The sequence below is a fragment of the Oncorhynchus mykiss genome, chromosome 16 (genome assembly GCF_013265735.2).
Source record: "Oncorhynchus mykiss isolate Arlee chromosome 16, USDA_OmykA_1.1, whole genome shotgun sequence".
NCBI classification, from domain to species: domain Eukaryota; kingdom Metazoa; phylum Chordata; class Actinopteri; order Salmoniformes; family Salmonidae; genus Oncorhynchus; species Oncorhynchus mykiss.
In genome coordinates, this window is record NC_048580.1 from 8,205,587 (window position 1) to 8,231,993 (window position 26,407).

The following is a 26,407-nucleotide window of genomic DNA, read 5'->3' on the forward strand; positions in this document are numbered from 1 at the left end:
TGTCTAGGGCTGGTGAGGAGGAGGAGGAGGATTACCTGTCTAGGGCTGGTGAGGAGGAGGAGGATTACCTGTCTAGGGCTGGTGAGAAGGAGGAGGATTACCTGTCTAGGGCTGGTGAGGAGGAGGAGGATTACCTGTCTAGGGCTGGTGAGGAGGAGGAGGAGGATTACCTGTCTAGGGCTGGTGAGGAGGAGGAGGAGGATTACCTGTCTAGGGCTGGTGAGGAGGAGGAGGAGGATTACCTGTCTAGGGCTGGTGAGGAGGAGGAGGAGGATTACCTGTCTAGGGCTGGTGAGGAGGAGGAGGAGGAGGATTACCTGTCTAGGGCTGGTGAGGAGGAGGAGGATTACCTGTCTAGGGCTGGTGAGGAGGAGGAGGAGGATTACCTGTCTAGGGCTGGTGAGGAGGAGAATTACCTGTATAGGGCTGGTGAGGAGGAGGAGGAGTATTACCTGTCTAGGGCTGGTGAGGAGGATTACCTGTCTAGGGCTGGTGAGGAGGAGGAGGAGTATTACCTGTCTAGGGCTGGTGAGGAGGAGTATTACCTGTCTAGGGCTGGTGAGGAGGAGGAGGATTACCTGTCTAGGGCTGGTGAGGAGGAGTATTACCTGTCTAGGGCTGGTGAGGAGGAGGATTACCTGTCTAGGGCTGGTGAGGAGGAGGAGGAGTATTACCTGTCTACGGCTGGTGAGGAGGAGTATGACCTGTCTAGGGCTGGCGAGGAGGAGGAGGATTACCTGTCTAGGGCTGGTGAGGAGGAGGATTACCTGTCTAGGGCTGGTGAGGAGGAGGAGGAGGATTACCTGTCTAGGGCTGGTGAGAAGGAGGAGGATTACCTGTCTAGGGCTGGTGAGGAGGAGGAGGATTCCCTGTCTAGGGCTGGTGAGGAGGAGGAGGAGGATTACCTGTCTAGGGCTGGTGAGGAGGAGGAGGAGGATTACCTGTCTAGGGCTGGTGAGGAGGAGGAGGAGGATTACCTGTCTAGGGCTGGTGAGGAGGAGGAGGAGGATTACCTGTCTAGGGCTGGTGAGGAGGAGGAGGATTACCTGTCTAGGGCTGGTGAGGAGGAGGAGGATTACCTGTCTAGGGCTGGTGAGGAGGAGGAGGAGGATTACCTGTCTAGGGCTGGTGAGGAGGAGAATTACCTGTATAGGGCTGGTGAGGAGGAGGAGGAGTATTACCTGTCTAGGGCTGGTGAGGAGGATTACCTGTCTAGGGCTGGTGAGGAGGAGGAGGAGTATTACCTGTCTAGGGCTGGTGAGGAGGAGTATTACCTGTCTAGGGCTGGTGAGGAGGAGGAGGATTACCTGTCTAGGGCTGGTGAGGAGGAGTATTACCTGTCTAGGGCTGGTGAGGAGGAGTATTACCTGTCTAGGGCTGGTGAGGAGGAGGAGGAGTATTACCTGTCTACGGCTGGTGAGGAGGAGTATGACCTGTCTAGGGCTGGTGAGGAGGATTACCTGTCTAGGGCTGGTGAGGAGGAGGATTACCTGTCTAGGGCTGGTGAGGAGGAGTATTACCTGTCTAGGGCTGGTGAGGAGGATTACCTGTCTAGTGCTGGTGAGGAGGAGGATTACCTGTCTAGGGCTGGTGAGGAGGCGGAGGATTACCTGTCTAGGGCTGGTGAGGAGGAGTATTACCTGTCTAGGGCTGGTGAGGAGGAGGAGTATTACCTGTCTAGGGCTGGTGAGGAGGAGTATTACCTGTCTAGGGCTGGTGAGGAGGAGGAGGATTACCTGTCTAGGGCTGGTGAGGAGGAGTATTACCTGTCTAGGGCTGGTGAGGAGGCGGAGGATTACCTGTCTAGGGCTGGTGAGGAGGCGGAGGATTACCTGTCTAGGGCTGGTGAGGAGGAGGAGGATTACCTGTCTAGGGCTGGTGAGGAGGAGGATTACCTGTCTAGGGCTGGTGAGGAGGAGGAGTATTACCTGTCTAGGGCTGGTGAGGAGGAGTATTACCTGTCTAGGGCTGGTGATGAGGAGTATTACCTGTCTAGGGCTGGTGAGGAGGAGGAGGATTACCTGTCTAGGGCTGGTGAGGAGGATTACCTGTCTAGGGCTGGTGAGGAGGAGTATTACCTGTCTAGGGCTGGTGAGGAGGAGGAGGATTACCTGTCTAGGGCTGGTGAGGAGGAGGAGGATTACCTGTCTAGGGCTGGTGGGGAGGATTACCTGTCTAGGGCTGGTGAGGAGGAGTATTACCTGTCTAGGGCTGGTGAGGAGGAGGAGGATTACCTGTCTAGGGCTGGTGAGGAGGAGGAGGATTACCTGTCGAGGGCTGGTGAGGAGGAGTATTACGTGTCTAGGGCTGGTGAGGAGGAGGAGGATTACCTGTCTAGGGCTGGTGAGGAGGAGGAGGATTACCTGTCTAGGGCTGGTGAGGAGGATTACCTGTCTAGGGCTGGTGAGGAGGATTACCTGTCTAGGGCTGGTGAGGAGGAGGAGGATTACCTGTCTAGGGCTGGTGAGGAGGAGTATTACCTGTCTAGGGCTGGTGAGGAGGAGTATTACCTGTCTAGGGCTGGTGAGGAGGAGGAGGATTACCTGTCTAGGGCTGGTGAGGAGGAGTATTGACTACACGGAACTCTATTCCACATCAAGTAACTGATGCAAGCAGTAAAATCTGATTTAAAAAACAGATAAAAATACACCTTATGGAACAGCTGGGACTGTGAAGCAACACAAACATGCACACATGCATACACACATGATAACATACATATGTACACATGGATTTTGTGTAGATATGTGGAAGTGGAGTAGGGGCCTGAGGGCACACAGTGTATTGTGAAATCTGTTGTGAATGTGTTGTAATGTTTTTAAATTGTATAACTGTCTTAATTGTGCTGGACCCCAGGAAGAGTAGCTGCTGTCTTGGCAGGAATTTTTATTTCACCTTTATTTAACCAGGTAGGCCAGATGAGAACAAGTTCTCATTTACAACTGTGACCTGGCCAAGATAAAGCAAAGCAGTGCGACAAAAACAACACAGAGTTACACATGGGATAAACAAACGTACAGTCAATAATACAATATATATATAAAAATAAAAAAAAACAAATGGAAAAAACGAAATAAATACGAATGACCTGTCTAGGTCTAGTGAGGGCTGGTGATGAGGAGGATTACCTGCCTAGGTCTAGTGAGGGCTGGTGATGAGGAGGATTACCTGTCTAGGTCTAGTGAGGGCTGGTGATGAGGAGGATTACCTGTCTAGGTCTAGTGAGGGCTGGTGATGAGGAGGATTACCTGCCTAGGTCTAGTGAGGGCTGGTGATGAGGAGGATTACCTGTCTAGGTCTAGTGAGGGCTGGTGATGAGGAGGATCACCTGTCTAGGTCTAGTGAGGGCTGGTGATGAGGAGGATTACCTGTCTAGGTCTAGTGAGGGCTGGTGATGAGGAGGATTACCTGTCTAGGTCTAGTGAGGGCTGGTGATGAGGAGGATTACCTGTCTAGGTCTAGTGAGGGCTGGTGATGAGGAGGATTACCTGTCTAGGTCTAGTGAGGGCTGGTGATGAGGAGGATTACCTGTCTAGGTCTAGTGAGGGCTGGTGATGAGGAGGATTACCTGTCTAGGTCTAGTGAGGGCTGGTGATGAGGAGGATTACCTGTCTAGGTCTAGTGAGGGCTGGTGATGAGGAGGATTACCTGTCTAGGTCTAGTGAGGGCTGGTGATGAGGAGGATTACCTGTCTAGGTCTAGTGAGGGCTGGTGATGAGGAGGATTACCTGTCTAGGTCTAGTGAGGGCTGGTGATGAGGAGGATTACCTGTCTAGGTCTAGTGAGGGCTGGTGATGAGGAGGATTACCTGCCTAGGTCTAGTGAGGGCTGGTGATGAGGAGGATTACCTGCCTAGGTCTAGTGAGGGCTGGTGATGAGGAGGATTACCTGTCTAGGTCTAGTGAGGGCTAGTGATGAGGAGGATTACCTGTCTAGGTCTAGTGAGGGCTGGTGAGGAGGAGTATTACCTGTCTAGGGCTGGTGAGGAGGAGGAGGATTACCTGTCTAGGGCTGGTGAGGAGGAGTATTACCTGTCTAGGGCTGGTGAGGAGGCGGAGGATTACCTGTCTAGGGCTGGTGAGGAGGCGGAGGATTACCTGTCTAGGGCTGGTGAGGAGGAGGAGGATTACCTGTCTAGGGCTGGTGAGGAGGAGGATTACCTGTCTAGGGCTGGTGAGGAGGAGGAGTATTACCTGTCTAGGGCTGGTGAGGAGGAGTATTACCTGTCTAGGGCTGGTGATGAGGAGTATTACCTGTCTAGGGCTGGTGAGGAGGAGGAGGATTACCTGTCTAGGGCTGGTGAGGAGGATTACCTGTCTAGGGCTGGTGAGGAGGAGTATTACCTGTCTAGGGCTGGTGAGGAGGAGGAGGATTACCTGTCTAGGGCTGGTGAGGAGGAGGAGGATTACCTGTCTAGGGCTGGTGGGGAGGATTACCTGTCTAGGGCTGGTGAGGAGGAGTATTACCTGTCTAGGGCTGGTGAGGAGGAGGAGGATTACCTGTCTAGGGCTGGTGAGGAGGAGGAGGATTACCTGTCGAGGGCTGGTGAGGAGGAGTATTACGTGTCTAGGGCTGGTGAGGAGGAGGAGGATTACCTGTCTAGGGCTGGTGAGGAGGAGGAGGATTACCTGTCTAGGGCTGGTGAGGAGGATTACCTGTCTAGGGCTGGTGAGGAGGATTACCTGTCTAGGGCTGGTGAGGAGGAGGAGGATTACCTGTCTAGGGCTGGTGAGGAGGAGTATTACCTGTCTAGGGCTGGTGAGGAGGAGTATTACCTGTCTAGGGCTGGTGAGGAGGAGGAGGATTACCTGTCTAGGGCTGGTGAGGAGGAGTATTGACTACACGGAACTCTATTCCACATCAAGTAACTGATGCAAGCAGTAAAATCTGATTTAAAAAACAGATAAAAATACACCTTATGGAACAGCTGGGACTGTGAAGCAACACAAACATGCACACATGCATACACACATGATAACATACATATGTACACATGGATTTTGTGTAGATATGTGGAAGTGGAGTAGGGGCCTGAGGGCACACAGTGTATTGTGAAATCTGTTGTGAATGTGTTGTAATGTTTTTAAATTGTATAACTGTCTTAATTGTGCTGGACCCCAGGAAGAGTAGCTGCTGTCTTGGCAGGAATTTTTATTTCACCTTTATTTAACCAGGTAGGCCAGATGAGAACAAGTTCTCATTTACAACTGTGACCTGGCCAAGATAAAGCAAAGCAGTGCGACAAAAACAACACAGAGTTACACATGGGATAAACAAACGTACAGTCAATAATACAATATATATATAAAAATAAAAAAAAACAAATGGAAAAAACGAAATAAATACGAATGACCTGTCTAGGTCTAGTGAGGGCTGGTGATGAGGAGGATTACCTGCCTAGGTCTAGTGAGGGCTGGTGATGAGGAGGATTACCTGTCTAGGTCTAGTGAGGGCTGGTGATGAGGAGGATTACCTGTCTAGGTCTAGTGAGGGCTGGTGATGAGGAGGATTACCTGCCTAGGTCTAGTGAGGGCTGGTGATGAGGAGGATTACCTGTCTAGGTCTAGTGAGGGCTGGTGATGAGGAGGATTACCTGTCTAGGTCTAGTGAGGGCTGGTGATGAGGAGGATTACCTGCCTAGGTCTAGTGAGGGCTGGTGATGAGGAGGATTACCTGTCTAGGTCTAGTGAGGGCTGGTGATGAGGAGGATCACCTGTCTAGGTCTAGTGAGGGCTGGTGATGAGGAGGATTACCTGTCTAGGTCTAGTGAGGGCTGGTGATGAGGAGGATTACCTGTCTAGGTCTAGTGAGGGCTGGTGATGAGGAGGATTACCTGTCTAGGTCTAGTGAGGGCTGGTGATGAGGAGGATTACCTGTCTAGGTCTAGTGAGGGCTGGTGATGAGGAGGATTACCTGTCTAGGTCTAGTGAGGGCTGGTGATGAGGAGGATTACCTGTCTAGGTCTAGTGAGGGCTGGTGATGAGGAGGATTACCTGTCTAGGTCTAGTGAGGGCTGGTGATGAGGAGGATTACCTGTCTAGGTCTAGTGAGGGCTGGTGATGAGGAGGATTACCTGTCTAGGTCTAGTGAGGGCTGGTGATGAGGAGGATTACCTGTCTAGGTCTAGTGAGGGCTGGTGATGAGGAGGATTACCTGTCTAGGTCTAGTGAGGGCTGGTGATGAGGAGGATTACCTGTCTAGGTCTAGTGAGGGCTGGTGATGAGGAGGATTACCTGCCTAGGTCTAGTGAGGGCTGGTGATGAGGAGGATTACCTGCCTAGGTCTAGTGAGGGCTGGTGATGAGGAGGATTACCTGTCTAGGTCTAGTGAGGGCTAGTGATGAGGAGGATTACCTGTCTAGGTCTAGTGAGGGCTGGTGATGAGGAGGATTACCTGTCTAGGTCTAGTGAGGGCTGGTGATGAGGAGGATTACCTGTCTAGGTCTAGTGAGGGCTGGTGATGAGGAGGATTACCTGTCTAGGTCTAGTGAGGGCTGGTGATGAGGAGGAGGAGGGGGTGCTGCCCATGGCTTCAAAAGAGGGGCATGCGGACCCCTGGGACTCGTCACTGTGGGGTTGCTCTGGAGACAGACTGCTACTGTTGATTTGCTCTGGAGAGAGACTGTCACTGCTGCTGTCCTCCTCGAATGCATACGAGTCCTCCTGCTTAGGAAGTGTCCCATGTTTTACTGGAGAGAGGGCGAGAGGAGAGAGAGAAAGAAGGGAGAGGGAGAGACAGAGAGGGAGGGAGGAGAGGGGGTGATGAGAAGTTGATGTGGTTCACTACAGAGATAAACACACAGTTAAATCACACACAGGGAAACAGTCGACTGAAAACTGACACACGATGAGATAACGGCAAAGAGGGCTTAGAATTCAAGGATGTTAAAACATGAACAAGTATGTTCATATCTTTAAATATTTACAGAGGTTTAAACAAAACCCAAATTGTAGGGTTGTGTGTTAGTGGAAGATATGGGCTCTGTGTGAATGTACAATATGTTCCTGTCTGTGTACTGCCTGTGTGCCACAACACTGCTCTGTACAACACAGTCCCTATCTGCTCTATGGTTTATCATCAGTATTCACACACTGCTCTGTACAACACAGTCCCTATCTGCTCTATTGTTTATCATCAGTATTCACACACTGCTCTGTACAACACAGTCCCTATCTGCTCTATGGTTTATCATCAGTATTCACACACTGCTCTGTACAACACAGTCCCTATCTGCTCTATGGTTTATCATCAGTATTCACACACTGCTCTGTACAACACAGTCCCTATCTGCTCTATGGTTTATCATCAGTATTCACACACTGCTCTGTACAACACAGTCCCTATCTGCTCTATGGTTTATCATCAGTATTCACACACTGCTCTGTACAACACAGTCCCTATCTGCTCTATGGTTTATCATCAGTATTCACACACTGCTCTGTACAACACAGTCCCTATCTGCTCTATGGTTTATCATCAGTATTCACACACTGCTCTGTACAACACAGTCCCTATCTGCTCTATGGTTTATCATCAGTATTCACACACTGCTCTGTACAACACAGTCCCTATCTGCTCTATTGTTTATCATCAGTATTCACACACTGCTCTGTACAACACAGTCCCTATCTGCTCTATTGTTTATCATCAGTATTCACACACTGCTCTGTACAACACAGTCCCTATCTGCTCTATGGTTTATCATCAGTATTCACACACTGCTCTGTACAACACAGTCCCTATCTGCTCTATGGTTTATCATCAGTATTCACACACTGCTCTGTACAACACAGTCCCTATCTGCTCTATGGTTTATCATCAGTATTCACACACTGCTCTGTACAACACAGTCCCTATCTCCTCTATGGTTTATCATCAGTATTCACACACTGCTCTGTACAACACAGTCCCTATCTGCTCTATTGTTTATCATCAGTATTCACACACTGCTCTGTACAACACAGTCCCTATCTCCTCTATGGTTTATCATCAGTATTCACACACTGCTCTGTACAACACAGTCCCTATCTGCTCTATGGTTTATCATCAGTATTCACACACTGCTCTGTACAACACAGTCCCTATCTCCTCTATGGTTTATCATCAGTATTCACACACTGCTCTTCTTCACTGTCACCTAGTCCAACACGTAGCCCCAAGGTGCTACTCTGCAGTGGGCAGAGACTGACATGGCTACTTCACAGTGAACACAGCCTTGATTGGCTGAAGTGATAGTGAACAGAGAGCCTTTATTGGTTTATCTGAGAGAGACTGTGCTATCTGGAGGTGCAGAGCCTGAGGTTAGCACTGGGACAGAGCCAGGAGAGGGGAGGAGGGTGGTAATGTGTGTGTTTCCTTTAGTATGAGAACATGTGACCTGCCAAGAGTCAACCCTGGTTTCAATCACACCATCAGCTCCGCTCTGTGTCCTCCTCTGTGTCTTCACACATGGCCTTGTGCACTCACCTGTTATATCCTGTGTTATATCCTGTGTTATATCCTGTGTTATATCCTGTGTTATATCCTGTTGGTTGGATCTCTCTCAAATAGTCAATAAGTTAAATAGTTTTCCACGGTGTACTGTCGACTTAGGGCCAGATAGCACTGCATTTTGCTTTGTGATTGTGTTTCTCAATAGGTCATGTGGTTTTGTTTTGATTGTGTTGTAACTTTGTTTATTCTGATTGATTGGATGTTCTGGTCCTGAGGCTTCAGTGTGTTAGTAGAACAGGTTAGTGAACTCCAGGACCAGCTGGATGAGGGGACTGAGGCTTCAGTGTGTTAGTAGAACAGGTTTGTGAACTCAGCCCCAGGACCAGCTGGATGAGGGGACTGAGGCTTCAGTGTGTTAGTAGAACAGGTTTGTGAACTCAGCCCCAGGACCAGCTGGATGAGGGGACTGAGGCTTCAGTGTGTTAGTAGAACAGGTTTGTGAACTCAGCCCCAGGACCAGCTGGATGAGGGGACTGAGGCTTCAGTGTGTTAGTAGAACAGGTTAGTGAACTCCAGGACCAGCTGGATGAGGGGACTGAGGCTTCAGTGTGTTAGTAGAACAGGTTTGTGAACTCAGCCCCAGGACCAGCTGGATGAGGGGACTGAGGCTTCAGTGTGTTAGTAGAACAGGTTTGTGAAGTCAGCCCCAGGACCAGCTGGATGAGGGGACTGAGGCTTCAGTGTGTTAGTAGAACAGGTTTGTGAACTCAGCCCCAGGACCAGCTGGATGAGGGGACTGAGGCTTCAGTGTGTTAGTAGAACAGGTTTGTGAACTCAGCCCCAGGACCAGCTGGATGAGGGGACTGAGGCTTCAGTGTGTTAGTAGAACAGGTTTGTGAACTCAGCCCCAGGACCAGCTGGATGAGGGGACTGAGGCTTCAGTGTGTTAGTAGAACAGGTTAGTGAACTCAGCCCCAGGACCAGCTGGATGAGGGGACTGAGGCTTCAGTGTGTTAGTAGAACAGGTTAGTGAACTCCAGGACCAGCTGGATGAGGGGACTGAGGCTTCAGTGTGTTAGTAGAACAGGTTTGTGAACTCAGCCCCAGGACCAGCTGGATGAGGGGACTGAGGCTTCAGTGTGTTAGTAGAACAGGTTTGTGAACTCAGCCCCAGGACCAGCTGGATGAGGGGACTGAGGCTTCAGTGTGTTAGTAGAACAGGTTAGTGAACTCAGCCCCAGGACCAGCTGGATGAGGGGACTGAGGCTTCAGTGTGTTAGTAGAACAGGTTAGTGAACTCATCCCCAGGACCAGCTGGATGAGGGGACTGAGGCTTCAGTGTGTTAGTAGAACAGGTTTGGGAACTCAGCCCCAGGACCAGCTGGATGAGGGGACTGAGGCTTCAGTGTGTTAGTAGAACAGGTTTGTGAACTCAGCCCCAGGACCAGCTGGATGAGGGGACTGAGGCTTCAGTATGTTAGTAGAACAGGTTTGTGAACTCAGCCCCAGGACCAGCTGGATGAGGGGACTGAGGCTTCAGTGTGTTAGTAGAACAGGTTTGTGAACTCAGCCCCAGGACCAGCTGGATGAGGGGACTGAGGCTTCAGTGTGTTAGTAGAACAGGTTTGTGAACTCAGCCCCAGGACCAGCTGGATGAGGGGACTGAGGCTTCAGTGTGTTAGTAGAACAGGTTTGTGAACTCAGCCCCAGGTCCAGCTGGATGAGGGGACTCTTTTCTTTTCTCAGCTCTTGGCATTGCTGGGCTTGGTAATGATATGCGAGGGGGTCACTATATTTGAGATGTTTCCAAAACTGAATTGCTCCGTTTTTTGTTGTTGTTATTATTGGCCAAATTCTGCCCTCCATGCAATCTTACAGAACTCTGTCATGGGGTGTTTGTCCCATTGGGTGAAACCCTACACCTCACTCCCAAGCACAATTAGTTCAATGACACATTCAATTAGTTTTAGCAAAATTGTAATAACATAGAATGCCCTGTGGTTTTTCTGTCTCAGTTCTCTCTCTCTATTCAAGAAGTAGAGTTGCCTACTTTAGTCCCTGTCAGGAACAGAACAAGTTACTACTGGGCTATTATCAAATAAAATAAAATGTTATTTGTGTAATGATGTACGCTGATAGTCGGGATGCAAGTTCAGGGAGTGAACACATTTAATAAATATACGAACAAAACAAGAAACACGAACAGCACACCGACATGAAACAATAACGCCTGGGGAAGGAACCAAAGGGAGTGACATAAATAGGGCAGGTAATCAAGGAGGTGATGAGTCTCCAGGTGAGTGTCATTAAGCGCTGGTGCATGTGACCATGGTGACAGGTGTACATAATAATCAGCAGTCTGGTGACCTAGAGGCCAGAGAGGGCGTGACGCGCTGACAACAGGGATGATCCCGTGGATCAGGAGTGGACCGGCCACCTCTGCCGAAACGCGGGAACCTGTTGAGCAGGCTGGGGCACGGGAGCCTGGCGACCTAGAGCACCGAAGAAGGAGCAGACGAAACAGCACCCCCTCTCCGACGCGTGGCTCCAGCTGCAAGACGCCGACCAGAGAAAAGTTCCCGGGGATCAGGAGCAGACCGCTCAACTCCGTAGAAGCACAGGAACCTGACAAGCAGCCAGATGCGCCGGAGCCTGGTGAGCCCGCTGTGGCATGGGAGCCTGGTGAGCCAGCTGTGGCATTGGAGCCTGGTGAGCCAGCTGTGGCATGGGAGCCTGGTGAGCCAGCTGTGGCATGGGAGCCTGGTGAGCCAGCTGTGGCATGGGAACCTGGTGAGCCAGCTGTGGCATGGGAACCTGGTGAGCCAGCTGTGGCATGGGAGCCTGGTGAGCCAGCTGTGGCATGGGAGCCTGTCGAGCCTACCGAGGCATTCTCGGCAACAGACGCTTGACCCGCCAACCGAGTCTTGACACCCCGGTATACCAGCTGAGGCATGAAAGCCTGAAGAGCCGCCAGAGGCATCCTCTGTTGCTCCGGCAGCAGAACCAAGACCCGGCGTCACCTCCAACACAAAAACAAAAAACACTCCCTGATGGTGAGGCGTTGTTCTGTAACGATGTAAACTGAGAGTCGGGAAGCAAGTTCAGGGTGTGAATACATTTAATAAATAAACAAACAAAACACGAACAACGCACAGATACAGCAACAATAACGCCTGGGGAAGGAACCAAAGGGAGTGACATATATAGGAAAGGAACCAAAGAGAGTGACATATATATGGAAGGAACCAAAGAGAGTGACATATAGGAAAGGAACCAAAGAGAGTGACATATATAGGGAAGGAACCAAAGGGAGTGACATATATAGGGAAGGAACCAAAGAGAGTGACATATATAGGGAAGGAACCAAAGGGAGTGACATATATAGGGAAGGAACCAAAGGGAGTGACAGATATAGGAAAGGAACCAAAGGGAGTGACATATATAGGGAAGGAACCAAAGGGAGTGACATATATAGGGAAGGAACCAAAGGGAGTGACATATATAGGGAAGGAACCAAAGGGAGTGACAGATATAGGGAAGGAACCAAAGGGAGTGAGAGATATACAGTGCCTTGCGAAAGTATTCAGCCCCCTTGAACTTTGCGACCTTTTGCCACATTTCAGGCTTTAAACATAAAGATATAAAACTGTATTTTTTTGTGAAGAATCAACAACAAGTGGGACACAATCATGAAGTGGTACGACATTTATTGGATATTTCAAACTTTTTTAACAAATCAAAAAAATTGGGCGTGCAAAATTATTCAGCCCCTTTACTTTCAGTGCAGCAAACTTTCTCCAGAAGTTCAGTGAGGATCTCTGAATGATCCAATGTTGACCTAAATGACTAATGATGATAAATACAATCCACCTGTGTGTAATCAAGTCTACGTATCAATGCACCTGCACTGTGATAGTCTCAGAGGTCCGTTAAAAGCGCAGAGAGCATCATGAAGAACAAGGAACACACCAGGCAGGTCCGAGATACTGTTGTGAAGAAGTTTAAAGCCGGATTTGGATACAAAAATATTTCCCAAGCTTTAAACATCCCAAGGAGCACTGTGCAAGCGATAATATTGAAATGGAAGGAGTATCAGACCACTGCAAATCTACCAAGACCTGGCCGTCCCTCTAAACTTTCAGCTCATACAAGGAGAAGACTGATCAGAGATGCAGCCAAGAGGCCCATGATCACTCTGGATGAACTGCAGAGATCTACAGCTGAGGTGGGAGACTCTGTCCATAGGACAACAATCAGTCGTATATTGCACAAATCTGGCCTTTATGGAAGAGTGGCAAGAAGAAAGCCATTTCTTAAAGATATCCATAAAAAGTGTCGTTTAAAGTTTGCCACAAGCCACCTGGGAGACACACCAAACATGTGGAAGAAGGTGCTCTGGTCAGATGAAACCAAAATTGAACTTTTTGGCAACAATGCAAAACGTTATGTTTGGCGTAAAAGCAACACAGCTCATCACCCTGAACACACCATCCCCACTGTCAAACATGGTGGTGGCAGCATCATGGTTTGGGCCTGCTTTTCTTCAGCAGGGACAGGGAAGATGGATGGAGCCAAATACAGGACCATTCTGGAAGAAAACCTGATGGAGTCTGCAAAAGACCTGAGACTGGGACGGAGATTTGTCTTCCAACAAGACAATGATCCAAAACATGAAGCAAAATCTACAATGGAATGGTTCAAAAATAAACATATCCAGGTGTTAGAATGGCCAAGTCAAAGTCCAGACCTGAATCCAATCGAGAATCTGTGGAAAGAACTGAAAACTGCTGTTCACAAATGCTCTCCATCCAACCTCACTGAGCTCGAGCTGTTTTGCAAGGAGGAATGGGAAAAAAAATCAGTCTCTCGATGTGCAAAACTGATAGAGACATACCCCAAGCGACTTACAGCTGTAATCGCAGCAAAAGGTGGCGCTACAAAGTATTAACTTAAGGGGGCTGAATAATTTTGCACGCCCAATTTTTCAGTTTTTGATTTGTTAAAAAAGTTTGAAATATCCAATAAATGTCGTTCCACTTCATGATTGTGTCCCACTTGTTGTTGATTCTTCACAAAAAAATACAGTTTTATATCTTTATGTTTGAAGCCTGAAATGTGGCAAAAGGTCGCAAAGTTCAAGGGGGCCGAATACTTTCGCAAGGCACTGTACAAGGGGTACCAGTTACAGTCGATATGCAGGGGTAGGAGGTAATTGAGGTAGATACTGTATATACAAGGGGTACCAGTTACAGTCGATATGCAGGGGTAGGAGGTAATTGAGGTAGATACTGTATATACAAGAGGTACCAGTTACAGTCGATATGCAGGGGTAGGAGGTAATTGAGGTAGATACTGTATATACAAGAGGTACCAGTTACAGTCGATATGCAGGGGTAGGAGGTAATTGAGGTAGATACTGTATATACAAGAGGTACCAGTTACAGTCGATATGCAGGGGTAGGAGGTAATTGAGGTAGATACTGTAAATACAAGGGGTACCAGTTACAGTCGATATGCAGGGGTAGGAGGTAATTGAGGTAGATACTGTATATACAAGGGGTACCAGTTACAGTCGATATGCAGGGGTAGGAGGTAATTGAGGTAGATACTGTATATACAAGGGGTACCAGTTACAGTCGATATGCAGGGGTAGGAGGTAATTGAGGTAGATACTGTATATACAAGGGGTACCAGTTACAGTCGATATGCAGGGGTAGGAGGTAATTGAGGTAGATACTGTATATATAAGGGGTACCAGTTACAGTCGATATTCAGGGGTAGGAGGTAATTGAGGTAGATACTGTATATACAAGGGGTACCAGTTACAGTCGATATGCAGGGGTAGGAGGTAATTGAGGTAGATACTGTATATACAAGAGGTACCAGTTACAGTCGATATGCAGGGGTAGGAGGTAATTGAGGTAGATACTGTATATACAAGGGGTACCAGTTACAGTCGATATGCAGGGGTAGGAGGTAATTGAGGTAGATACTGTATATACAAGGGGTACCAGTTACAGTCGATATGCAGGGGTAGGAGGTAATTGAGGTAGATACTGTATATACAAGGGGTACCAGTTACAGTCGATATTCAGGGGTAGGAGGTAATTGAGGTAGATACTGTATATACAAGAGGTACCAGTTACAGTCGATATTCAGGGGTAGGAGGTAATTGAGGTAGATACTGTATATACAAGAGGTACCAGTTACAGTCGATATGCAGGGGTAGGAGGTAATTGAGGTAGATACTGTATATACAAGAGGTACCAGTTACAGTCGATATGCAGGGGTAGGAGGTAATTGAGGTAAATACTGTATATACAAGGGGTACCAGTTACAGTCGATATGCAGGGGTAGGAGGTAATTGAGGTAGATACTGTATATACAAGAGGTACCAGTTACAGTCGATATGCAGGGGTAGGAGGTAATTGAGGTAGATACTGTATATACAAGAGGTACCAGTTACAGTCGATATGCAGGGGTAGGAGGTAATTGAGGTAGATACTGTATATACAAGAGGTACCAGTTACAGTCGATATGCAGGGGTAGGAGGTAATTGAGGTAGATACTGTATATACAAGAGGTACCAGTTACAGTCGATATGCAGGGGTAGGAGGTAATTGAGGTAGATACTGTACGTATAACTAGGAATAAAGTGACTGATAATAAACAGTAGCTGTAGCGTATGTGATCGAGTCAAAAAAGTTAGTGCAAAAAGGGTCAATTCAGAGAGTTAACTAGTTAACCAAATAGCCACACGGACTAACTATTTAGCAGTCTTATGGCTAGGGTTGCACATTTTTGGGAACATTCAGAGGTGGAAACTTTCTGTGGGAATTAACGGGAATATATGGGAATTAACGGGAATATTTGCAAAATGAATATTAATACCATTTAAATGCAGTTGTTTTTGCATTGGATATATTTATCATATCATATGGAGACAGAAACATAAACCTTATCATAAGTAGACATAATTGCAAATGATTAAATCCAAGACATTTTTTTTTGTTTAGTTACGAATTGAACTTGAATTAAATGAGTTGACTCTTCACACGGGATGATTTCACTGAACAACAAAAGAAAGGGAATATTGAATGATCCCCAATGATCCATCGCATCTCCTAAAAAACGTTTTCAACATACAATGATAGTAAAATGATAGTCTAGAAACTAAAGCTTTGGTTGTCTCCCTCTCAGGCTTCCATGTCTTCTCCCTGGACCTCCTCAATGTCCACCTCATGAACATCAGACTCTGAGGCCTCATCTTCACTGTCACTTTCCAAACTTGTTGAGGATGGCTCGTTATCAGGCTCAAAAAGCATCAAATTTGCCCAGATGGCCACCAATTTTTCAACCCTTGTATTTGTCAGCCTGTTGCGTGCAGTGGTGTGTGTGTTCCCAAACAAGGACCAGTTGCGCTCTGAGGCGACTGATGTTGGTGGGATTTGGAGGATGATGGAGGCAACAGGGGAAAGAGACTCAGATCCACAAAGTCCCTTCCAGCAGGTGGCTGATGTTGGCACGACTGCCATATTGCATCTCCATCCCAAAGCCCTAGCTTGGAAGTGTACTTCGCCAGACTGCCAAGAACCTTGCCCTCATCCAGGCCAAGGTGGCGAGACACGGTAGTGATGACACCATAGGCCTTGTTGATATCTGCACCAGACAGGATGCTCTTGCCAGCATACTTGGGCTCCAACATGTAAGCTGCGGCGTGTTTGGGCTTCAGGCAGAAGTCTTCACGCTTTTTGATGTATTTCAGAACTGCAGTTTCCTCTGCTTGGAGCAACAGTGAAGTGGGCAGGACAGTACGGATTTCTTCTCTTACATCTGCAAGCAGAGTCTGAACATCAGACAGGATGGCATTGTCTCCCTCAATCCATGGAATGGCTACTGCTATAGGTTTCAGGATGCTTACCACTCTCTCCCAAAATACATAATCCAGGAGGGTCCTCTTGATGGGGCTTGTCCATATTGTGATATGGCCATTTCTTGGAGACTCCTTCCCCTCCTGGAGACTGTCAAACATGATGACAACACCACTTACTGATCGCTGCAGCTGTACACGGCCCATCTGTAAATAGCCCATCCAACTACCTACCTCATCCCCATATTGTTTTATTTACTTTTTTGCTCTTTTGCACACCAGTATTTCCATTATTTCTACTTGCACATCATCACCTGCACATCACTCCAGTGTTAACTTGCTCAATTGTAATTACTTCTCTACTCTGGCTTATTTATTGCCTTAACTCCTTATGCCATTTGTACACACCTCTATATAGACTTTTCTATTGTGTTATTGACTGTATGTTTGTTTGTTTATCCCATGTGTAACTCTGTGTTGTTTGTTTCGCACTGCTTTTGCTTTATCTTGGCCAGGTCACAATTGTAAATGAGAACTAGTTCTCAACTGGCCTACCTGGTTAAATAAAGGTGTTCTCAACTGGCCTACCTGGTTAAATAAAGGTGAAATAAAAAAAAGTATAATGAAAAACACCACTCCAACGGGTGTTGCTGGGAAGCTTCAATGTGGTGCTCTTATTCTTCTCACTTTGCTTGATGAGGTAGATTTCTGCTATAACTTGATGACCCTTCACATACCTAACCATGTCCTTGGCTCTCTTGTAGAGTGTATCCATTGTTTTCAGTGCCATGATGTCCTTGAGGAGCAGATTCAATGCATGAGCAGCACAGCCAATGGGTGTGATGTGAGGGTAGGACTCCTCCACTTTAGACCAAGCAGCCTTCATGTTTGCAGCATTGTCTGTCACCAGTGCAAATACCTTCTGTGGTCCAAGGTCATTGATGACTGCCTTTCAGCTCATCTGCAATGTAGAGACCGGTGTGTCTGTTGTCCCTTGTGTCTGTGCTCTTGTAGACTACTGGGGTCTGATTCATCATTTTCACCTCGAATAGAAGTAGAGGGACTGCAATTCCATTGAATTGGGGATAGTTTAACCAAAATATGCCACAATACCTAGAATTGACTTATGTGTATCCCACAAAAAAAGGTTCACTGTTATAAGCTATCTTTTTTTGATGAATTTAAGCAAAATTCCCCATATTCCAGGGCTTAACTTTCCATGGAAAATTACCTGGAAAGTTTCAGACCCTTTGCAACTTATGGCTGTTGGTTCCAGACAAGATGCTCTCAATGGTGCAGGTGTATAACTTTTTTAAGATATGAGGGCCCATGGCAAATCTCTTCAGCCTCCTGAGGGAGAGGAGGTGTTGGCGTGCCCTCTTCATGACTGTATTGGTGTGTTTGGACCATGATAGATCCTTAGTGATGTGGACACCGAGGAACTTGAAGCTCTCGACCCACTCCACTACAGCCCCATTGATGTGAATGAGTGCATGTTTCCTGTAGTCCACGATCAGCTCCTTTGTCTTGCTGAAGTTGAGGTAGAGGTTGTTGTCCTGGTACCAGACTGCCAGGTCTCTGACCTCCCACCTATAGACCGTCTCATCGTCGTCGGTGATCATGGCTACCACCGTTGTGTCTTCTGCAAACTTAATGATGGTGTTGGAGTTGTGCTTGGCCACGCAGTCGTGGGTGAACAGGGAGTACAGGAGAGGATCCCATGTTGAGGGTCAGCGTGGCAGATGTGTTGTTGCCTGCCATCACCACCTGGGAAGTCCTGGATCCCGTTGCAGAGGGAGTTCTTCAGTCCCAGGTTCATTAGCTTAGTGACGATTACTGTGGGGATGACGTCGTCGATGCACTTATTAATGAAGCCGATGACTGATGTGGTGTACTCCTCAATGCCATCGGATGAGTCCCGAAACATGTTCCAGTCTGTGCTAGCAAAACATTCCTGTAGCTTAGCATCTGTTTCATCTGACCACTTCCACATTGTGCGTGTCACTGGTACTTCCTGTTTGAGTTTTTGCTTGTAAGGAAGGAATCAGGAGGATAGAGGTATGGTCAAATTGGCCAAGTGGAGGGTGAGGGAGAGCTTTTTATGCATCTCTGTGTGTGGAGTAAGATGATCTAGAGGTGGTTCACCTCTAGTTGCACAGGTGACATGCTGGTAGAAATGAGGTTAAACGGATTTCAGTTTTCCTGCTTTAAAATCACCAGCCACTAGGACTTCTTGTTTGTTTATGGCCCTAAACAGCTCATTGAGTTCGGTCTTAGTGCCAGCATCGGTTTGTGGTAAATACGAAAAATATGGATTGAAATGCTCTTGGTAAATAGTATGATCTACAGCTTATCATGAGGTATTCTAACTCAGTAACTATTAGTATTGCTGTGTATGTTGTTGTATTGATGTTATAATCTCTCTATCAGCAGACCTCAACTGTTTTGAAGTGTCAGAGATCTAATATTTTCAAAGATGATAAACAAAATGGAAGAGGTCATTGGCACATTACCGGACAGCTGAACAACAGCCGTCTTCAATCAGATACCTTCGTAGGTGACTCACTGGAGCCATGTAAATCAGACACAGTCAAAACAGAGATGTGGGGAGGGACACCCACACACACAGACAGACAAACACACACTCGCCCTTCTCCCCTGGACCCAAATACAGCTGCTGTTTGTCTCTATAAAGCATGTCCCTGTTCCTAGGGAGGTAGAGTAAACCTCGGTGCTCCAGCCTTTTATTGACCACAATATGTTTACTGAAGAGACAGAGGAAGAGAACATAAAACCAGCGTATACAGAAAGAGAGCAGGACTAACATACTTGGATGTAAGAGAAACTTTTGCATATTGTCCCAATCACATACTTTGGGTTAAGGGACCCCTTCATTGTTTGCTGAAGTTTTTCTCTCTCCAGCTAGTATACAAAATGGTATGATTTAATAGTGTTGCTACGGTTACCACATACATAACTTCTATGGGGAAGCTATGACTGTTGCAAACTATACTACCAACACTACATGCTATTCAATGCATTCTTGTGGTTACTTGTGATTCACACTAAATGTAAAAGGTTGACTACTTTTAGTATTTCACTGCAGCTGTATAGCCTCATCTTCACTCCACTGAAGAGTTAAAACACACCATTTTCAAACTCAAAAACAAACTCAAAGCAAAGTCATGTTTATCTGTGAAAAATCACACACAGGTTAATGTGAGTCACACACCTCAAGATGCAGGCAGATAGGTGTTCCTCAGTGATACATGTCGTGGCGGTTGCCTGTCTGAAGGCAGCAGTCAAGTGGAATTATATTCTTGTGCACCAGCTCCATGGGGCCAGGTCTCAGGGCCAGTTTGTCATTGAGGTCATCTGTCAGACAGGCTCTCTTCAGCCTCAGCTGAAGCAAAGTTCTTCATACATCCTTCACATTTTTTTTACTATTTAACCATTATTTTTTGGTGTGAAGGCAGTTAGACTTCCTCCACTAGATACGTTTTTCTGTTGTCGAGCTAATTAAAAGGGGGACTGCGACATGGGTAAGACTGCCTTATGTGCACACACACACTATACAAATAATCCTGGATTAGGTTGGCTCAATATCCGTGCTTCTTTTAGGATGGGTTACCTGCTGGTGTGCTGCAGCCTGAGCTACCTTGATTAATCCACCGAGAGAAATAGTGAGAGCATTTATTTGGTAAAATCTTCAACCCTTTACACTCCTACCTGAAAATGGTAGATTTGGGCATTGATAAATGCCTCAATTGGAACGCAGTGGCTGTACAGTAACATGCTATACATGACGTCAGAGTTCTGGCTCTGCGCTTCACGGCGCTGTATGGGTTTTGACTGACAGCCGTTCTGAACATGAGCACCTCGCGCCACAAGAAGTCGTCCCCAGTCCCTCCCACTAATTGGGCAACTTTTGCAATTGTTTTGTAGTCTGAGGGAAATGCTGTAAATTAAGAGGATTCTATGGATTTTGAAAGATGAGAAGTTGAGGATTATATGATGTCATACAAGCAAGCTAAAACACCTGTGAGTCCAAATGTGCACTTCACATTTCAAAATCATATAAACTCATATCAAATACAGTGTCAACATTTATAATCACTATGTTTGAATTACAGTTACCAGATGACATGGCGTCTGGGTTGTTCTGAACAGAATGACCCTGTGTTTGTCTATTGGGAAGAACATTTGTGCACCCATGACTTCTTTCTATGGGCAGTGGCGAACCCGTCATTCAGGGCAGGCCACTTTCTTGTTGTTGCCTGTTTTGCATGTTGTTTAAGCATTAATACGTGTCACAAATCAGTTTGCAAACAATGTAAAAAATAAAGTTAATAAAGCCTCCATACAAAAATGGTCTCCTTTTTTGCTTTTTTGAGTGAGGCAGCTCCAAAATGCAGGTGTTTCAGCCTAGTGCCTTATGTGTTGGTGGGGAAGCCAGTGGAAAATACGGAACGTAGGGGTTGGTAATGTTCTAGTTGCGCCATGATTGGCTCAGTGTTCTGTCACTCATGAGGACACTACGTCACCGCAAAATCTACGGGCAGAGCTAAAAAATTCAAGCCCCTTCAGTGCTGCCCATAGAGTTACATTATAAGTGCCCATCCAAGAAGGCTCAAGGTCATTGGTCACAGATAAAATGACGTCAACTCACGTTATTTCTACAGTAGCTTTGATTGTCAACATCATACTTTTAAAATCTTAGCTAGGAGTCATCATCAATCAAGTTGACAATCTACGAAGAGAAATAATGAAGACAAATTACAGATCAAATGTATCGGTGCTCATCGGCCATTGGACATAAACATTACACAACAAGTTGGAAATTGCAAATTCAACAATGAGTGGTTTGGAATCACTAGCCTGCTATTCAGTGGAGTGGGTGTGTGGTCCCACTTCTGGGATGAAGGGAATTTTTTCCAAGGTTAAAATGATAAACATTCAACATTGGCCATGCTGTCAATCCAGCATGATTTTTGCCCCGCTCAAAACAACTTAACTCAGAACTGGGAAATCTGACAATGAATTCAAGACAACTGGGAACTCAGTAAAAAAAACGATCTCCGACTGGCAAAATACGCTTTGAACGGTCGTCCAACTTGGAATTGTAAGTCAGCAACTTGGGCCTCTTTCTAGAGCTACGACCTGAAGATCACTGACGTCATCATGATTCGACCTTGTTTTTTGAAAGTACCATAAATCCAGAGAATGCCAGACTTTGATGACAAAGTTTGATTGCAAAATTTGCCTACGAAGCACCGCCGCACCACCTTCCTGTGCAAGTGAGCACAAGAAGGCGAGTCCAAATATGTACTGTATGCTGCTGCTTAAATGATGTAATATGCCAGAGAGACATGTAGACTGTAGTGAAAGTAATACATACTAAGTGTATGGTGTGTAGTAAACTGCTAGTAGCCCATGTGCCTCACCCTAATAATTTGGTCTATTTTCACCTCTCAATTTCACCTACTGTTCTGACCTGGTGGTGCACATGTAGCCTATAACCTGTTTTAGAGAAATGTCATCATTGAATAGTGTAAGAACTTTCATTGTCAGTTTATATGGTCCCTTCATTTATCCTACGGTTCTGACTCGGTGTACAGGGAGAACACTGTAAGAGCGGCCCCAAGTTCTGAATTATGTCATAGATCGCTCATTAATGTCTTAATCGAAATGACGGATTTCCTCTTATCCGCTTGTCATCATCCCCTTATGCCATAGTTTGTACATCTCAATTGTCAGTAGAAACCATATTTGTTTATCATATGTTGTTTCTGTAGTTGCTCCAAGGCAAAGCTAGGAGAGCTAAAAAAAATCACAAAAGAGGGGCTGGGTTAAATGATGAAGACATATTTCGGTTGAATGCATTCACCCATGACTGCGTGGCCATGCACGCCTCCAACTCAATCATGAAGTTTGCAGACGACACAACAGTAGTAAGGCTTGATCACCAACAACAACGAGACAGCCTATAGGGAGGAGCGGAGAGCACTCGGAGTGTGGTGTCAGGAAAACAACCTCACACTCAACGTCAACAAAACAAAGGAGATAATTGTGGACTTCAGGAAACAGCAGAGGGAGCCCCCCCCCCCCTATCCACATCGAAGGGACAGCGGTGGAGAAGGTGAAAAGTTTTAAGTTCCTCGGCGTTCACATCACGGACAAATTGAAATGGTTTACCCACACAGATAGTGTGATGAAGAAGGCGCAACAGCGTCTCTTCAACCTCAAAAGGCTGAAGAAATTTGGTTTGTCACCTAAAACCTTCACAAACTTTTACAGATGCACAATTGAGAGCATCCTGTCGGGCTGTATCACTGCCTGGTACGGCAACTGTACCACCCATAACGGCAGGGCTCTTCAGAGGGTGGTGTGGTCTGCACAATGCATCACCAGGGGCAAAACTACCTGCCCTCCAGGACAGCTACAGCACCCGATGTCACAGGACGGCCAACAACCACCCGAGCCACTGCCTGTTCACCCCGCTACCATCCAGAAGGCGAGGTCAGTACAGGTGCATCAAAGTTGGGACCGAGAGACTGAAAAATAGTTTCTATCTCAAGGCCATCAGACTGTTTAACAGCCATCACTAACACAGGAAGGCTGCTGCCTACATACAGGCTTGAAATCACTGACCACTCAAACAACGGATCACTAGTCACTTTATTAATGCCACTTTAATAATGATGTTTACCTATCTTGCATTACTGATCCCATATGTACACTACCATTCAAAAGTTTGTGTTCACTTAGAAATGTCCTTTTTTTTAAAGCACATTTTTTGGTCTACAGTGTAGACATGGTTAATGTTGTAAATTACTATTGTAGCTGGAAATGACATGAAAGAGTGTGAGAGTGTGAGACCCCGGTGCACAACTGAGCAAGAGGACAAGTACATTAGAGTGTCTAGTTTGAGATATGGACTGGGTAGTCTACAGAATGTAATGTAATATAATCAAATAACAAGGGGCCTTTTGCAACCATCGATGGCACTAGATTGTCGCCAGCTGATGTCTCGTTAAACCATTAATATGAACTAAATTCACCAGCACAGCTAATATCAATTGCAACCATTATTGGTCACCTCATTACCGCTCCCTAAAAGATGATGTCGGTGTTACCCTTAGTCCTGCTTGCAACCAAAGTCTTTGAAGGTATGTTCGCCCTCTGGTTGGTGTTGTCACAGGAACAATATAGTTATTTTTGAACAAACTAAGGACAATTTATCAATTTGACAAGCATTCAATATAATAATAATGGCGCAATGTTATGGGCTCCGAACCAATTGTGCTATTTTGAGTATTTTGTGTGTTTTTTTCACATTATTTGTATCTTAACAGCGATTACTCACCTCGAACTGGACAAAGATATTTTCTTTAACGAGTTGGACGTGAAGGATTTACTCCAGATGCAGATACAGGGGACGCAGGTCTGAGTGCCTTGAGAGAATTTATCGGCAAGTGGGTAACCCGCCTCTACCATCCGTCCTATTGGCCAACGTGCAATCAATAGAAATTAAATTGGATGAGCTCTGTTCAAGACTATCCTACCAATTGGACATAAAAAATGTAATATCTTATGTTTCACCAAGTCGTGGCTGAACTACGACATCGATAATATACAGTTGGTTGGTTTTTCCATGCATCTGCAAGACAGAAAAGCTGTAAGATAAGGGATGGTGGTCTGTGTCTATTTGTCAATAACAGCTGGTGATCGAAATTAAATATTAAGGAAGTCTCAAGGTTTTGCTCGCCAGAGGTAGATTATCTCATGATAAGCTGTAGACCACACTATTTACCAAGAGAGTTTTTGTCTATTTACCACCACAAACCGATGCTGCCACTAAGACCGCACTCAACGAGCTGTATAGGGCCATAAGCAAACAAGAAAATGCTCATCCAGAGGCGGCACTCCTAATTGCCGGGAACTTCAATGCAGGGAAACTTAAATCCGTTTACCTCATTTCTACCAGTATGTTACATGTGCAACAAGAGACAAATATGCGTAGAAAGCTTTCCCTTCCCCTCAATTTGACAAATCTGATCACAATTCTATCCTCCTGATTCCTGCTTACAAGCAAAAACTAAAGCAGGAAATACCAGTGTCTCGCTCAATATGGAAGTGGTCAGATGACGCAGATGCTAAGCTACAGGACTGTTTTGCTACCACAGACTAGAATATGTTCCGGGACTCATCCAATGGCATTGAGGTGTATACCACATCAGTCACCAGCTTCATCAATAAGTGTATCGATGACGTTGTCCCCACAGTGATTGTACGTACATACCCCAACCAGAAGCCATGGATTACTGGCAACATCCACACTGAGCTAAAGGGTAGAGCTGCTGCTTTCAATTAGTGGGACTCTAACCCGGACACTTATAAGAAATCCCGCTATGCCCACAGACAAACCATCAAACAGGCAAAGCGTAAATACAGGACTAAGATTGAATCCTCCTACACTGGCTCCGACATTCGTTGGATGTGGCATGGCTTGCAACTATTACGGACAACAAAGGGAAGCCTTAATATAACCGTACAGAATGGCAAATAACAGAGCTCATTGTCTCTCTGTCACACTGTCAGAGGTTTGGCTTTGACTCTCCAGTCCTCTGAAGGATAATATAGTGTGTGAGTGTGTGTGTAACCAGTGGTAAGTGTGCGGAGGAACAGAAACCAGAGTCCCGGCATGGTCTATCAGTTTCTGGGAGTCTCCCGGAGATAAAGCAAGCAGCATGGGCAAACGTGATTGGTTGACAGGGCAGATACTCTTTTAGAAATGTTTTTCGATTGGACGTTTATCTGGTGATAGTAGGCGAGAGGTCGGCGGTACACATGAAAAGGGTTTTGGCATCTATTAACTTTCACTCACTCACACACACACACACCACACACACACACACACACACACACACACACACACACACACACACACACACACACACACACACACAGAGCTATCCCTCTGGATTGCATTCCCCCGGCACACACCATTGTTTATAAATACCCAGGCAAGTGCACTCACACAGAATACAGCTCTGGCCTCTATAGTGGAGATGCCCTTGTTTCTCTAACAGATGTTAGCCAGTTTGTAATATACTTATAGGAGCATTAAATGCAGACGAAATATGTCAATTTCATGACTCCAGTTTATATTATGAGGTTAGAGGTATAGATCATAGATCCGCTTGTATCATATCATGGGGTTAGAGGTATAGATCATAGATCTGCTTGTATCATATCATGGGGTTAGAGGTATAGATCATAGATCCGCTTGTATCATATCATGGGTTAGAGGTATAGATCATAGATCCGCTTGTATCATATTATGGGGTTAGAGGTATAGATCACCTTTAACAGTGTTATGGGGACGAGGGGTGTCTGGTTACACAGTGTTAAGGACTAGGTTGTGTTATCATGAGGTAAGAGCGGCTCGAAAAAGTGAGGACAGGTAGGGTGACGTGTTTCAGAGCCGTTGTCTGATGTTGCAAGTTCAATTAAACTCACTCTCTCTCTCTCTCTAGTAACGCAGTACATGGTGTCCCTCTCTCTCTCTCTAGTAATGCAGTACATGGTGTCTCTCTCTCTCTCTCTAGTAACACAGTACATGTGTCCCTCTTTCTCTCTCTAGTAACGCAGTACATGGTGTCCCTCTTTCTCTCTCTAGTAACACAGTACATGGTGTCTCTCTCTCTCTCTCTCTCTAGTAACACAGTACATGGTGTCCCTCTCTCTCTCTCTCTAGTAACGCAGTACATGGTGTCCCACTCTCTCTCTCTAGTAACACAGTACATGGTGTCCCTCTCTCTCTCTAGTAACACAGTACATGGTGTCCCTCTTTCTCTCTCTAGTAACGCAGTACATGGTGTCCCTCTTTCTCTCTCTCTCTAGTAACACAGTACATGGTGTCCCCCTCTCTCTCTCTCTCTAGTAACACAGTACATGGTGTCCCTCTCTCTCTGTCTCTAGTAACGCAGTACATGGTGTCCCTCTTTCTCTCTCTAGTAACACAGTACATGGTGTCTCTCTCTCTCTAGTAACACAGTACATGGTGTCCCTCTCTCTCTCTCTCTCTAGTAACACAGTACA

The 26,407-nt window shown here is 46.3% G+C and overlaps 1 protein-coding gene across 7 annotated transcripts in view; it reads right to left on the reverse strand.

Moving 5' to 3' along the window:
- The window catches only part of LOC110492813 (myocardin), a 176,551-nt gene that overhangs the window by 11,565 nt on the left and 138,579 nt on the right, over positions 1–26,407 (reverse strand). For all 7 annotated transcript variants that reach the window (XM_036946087.1, XM_036946086.1, XM_036946085.1 and 4 more), the window contains one exon: positions 6,474–6,688. In XM_036946087.1, the coding sequence (XP_036801982.1) occupies positions 6,474–6,688 (215 nt within the window). The remainder of the gene's footprint in view (positions 1–6,473; positions 6,689–26,407) is intronic.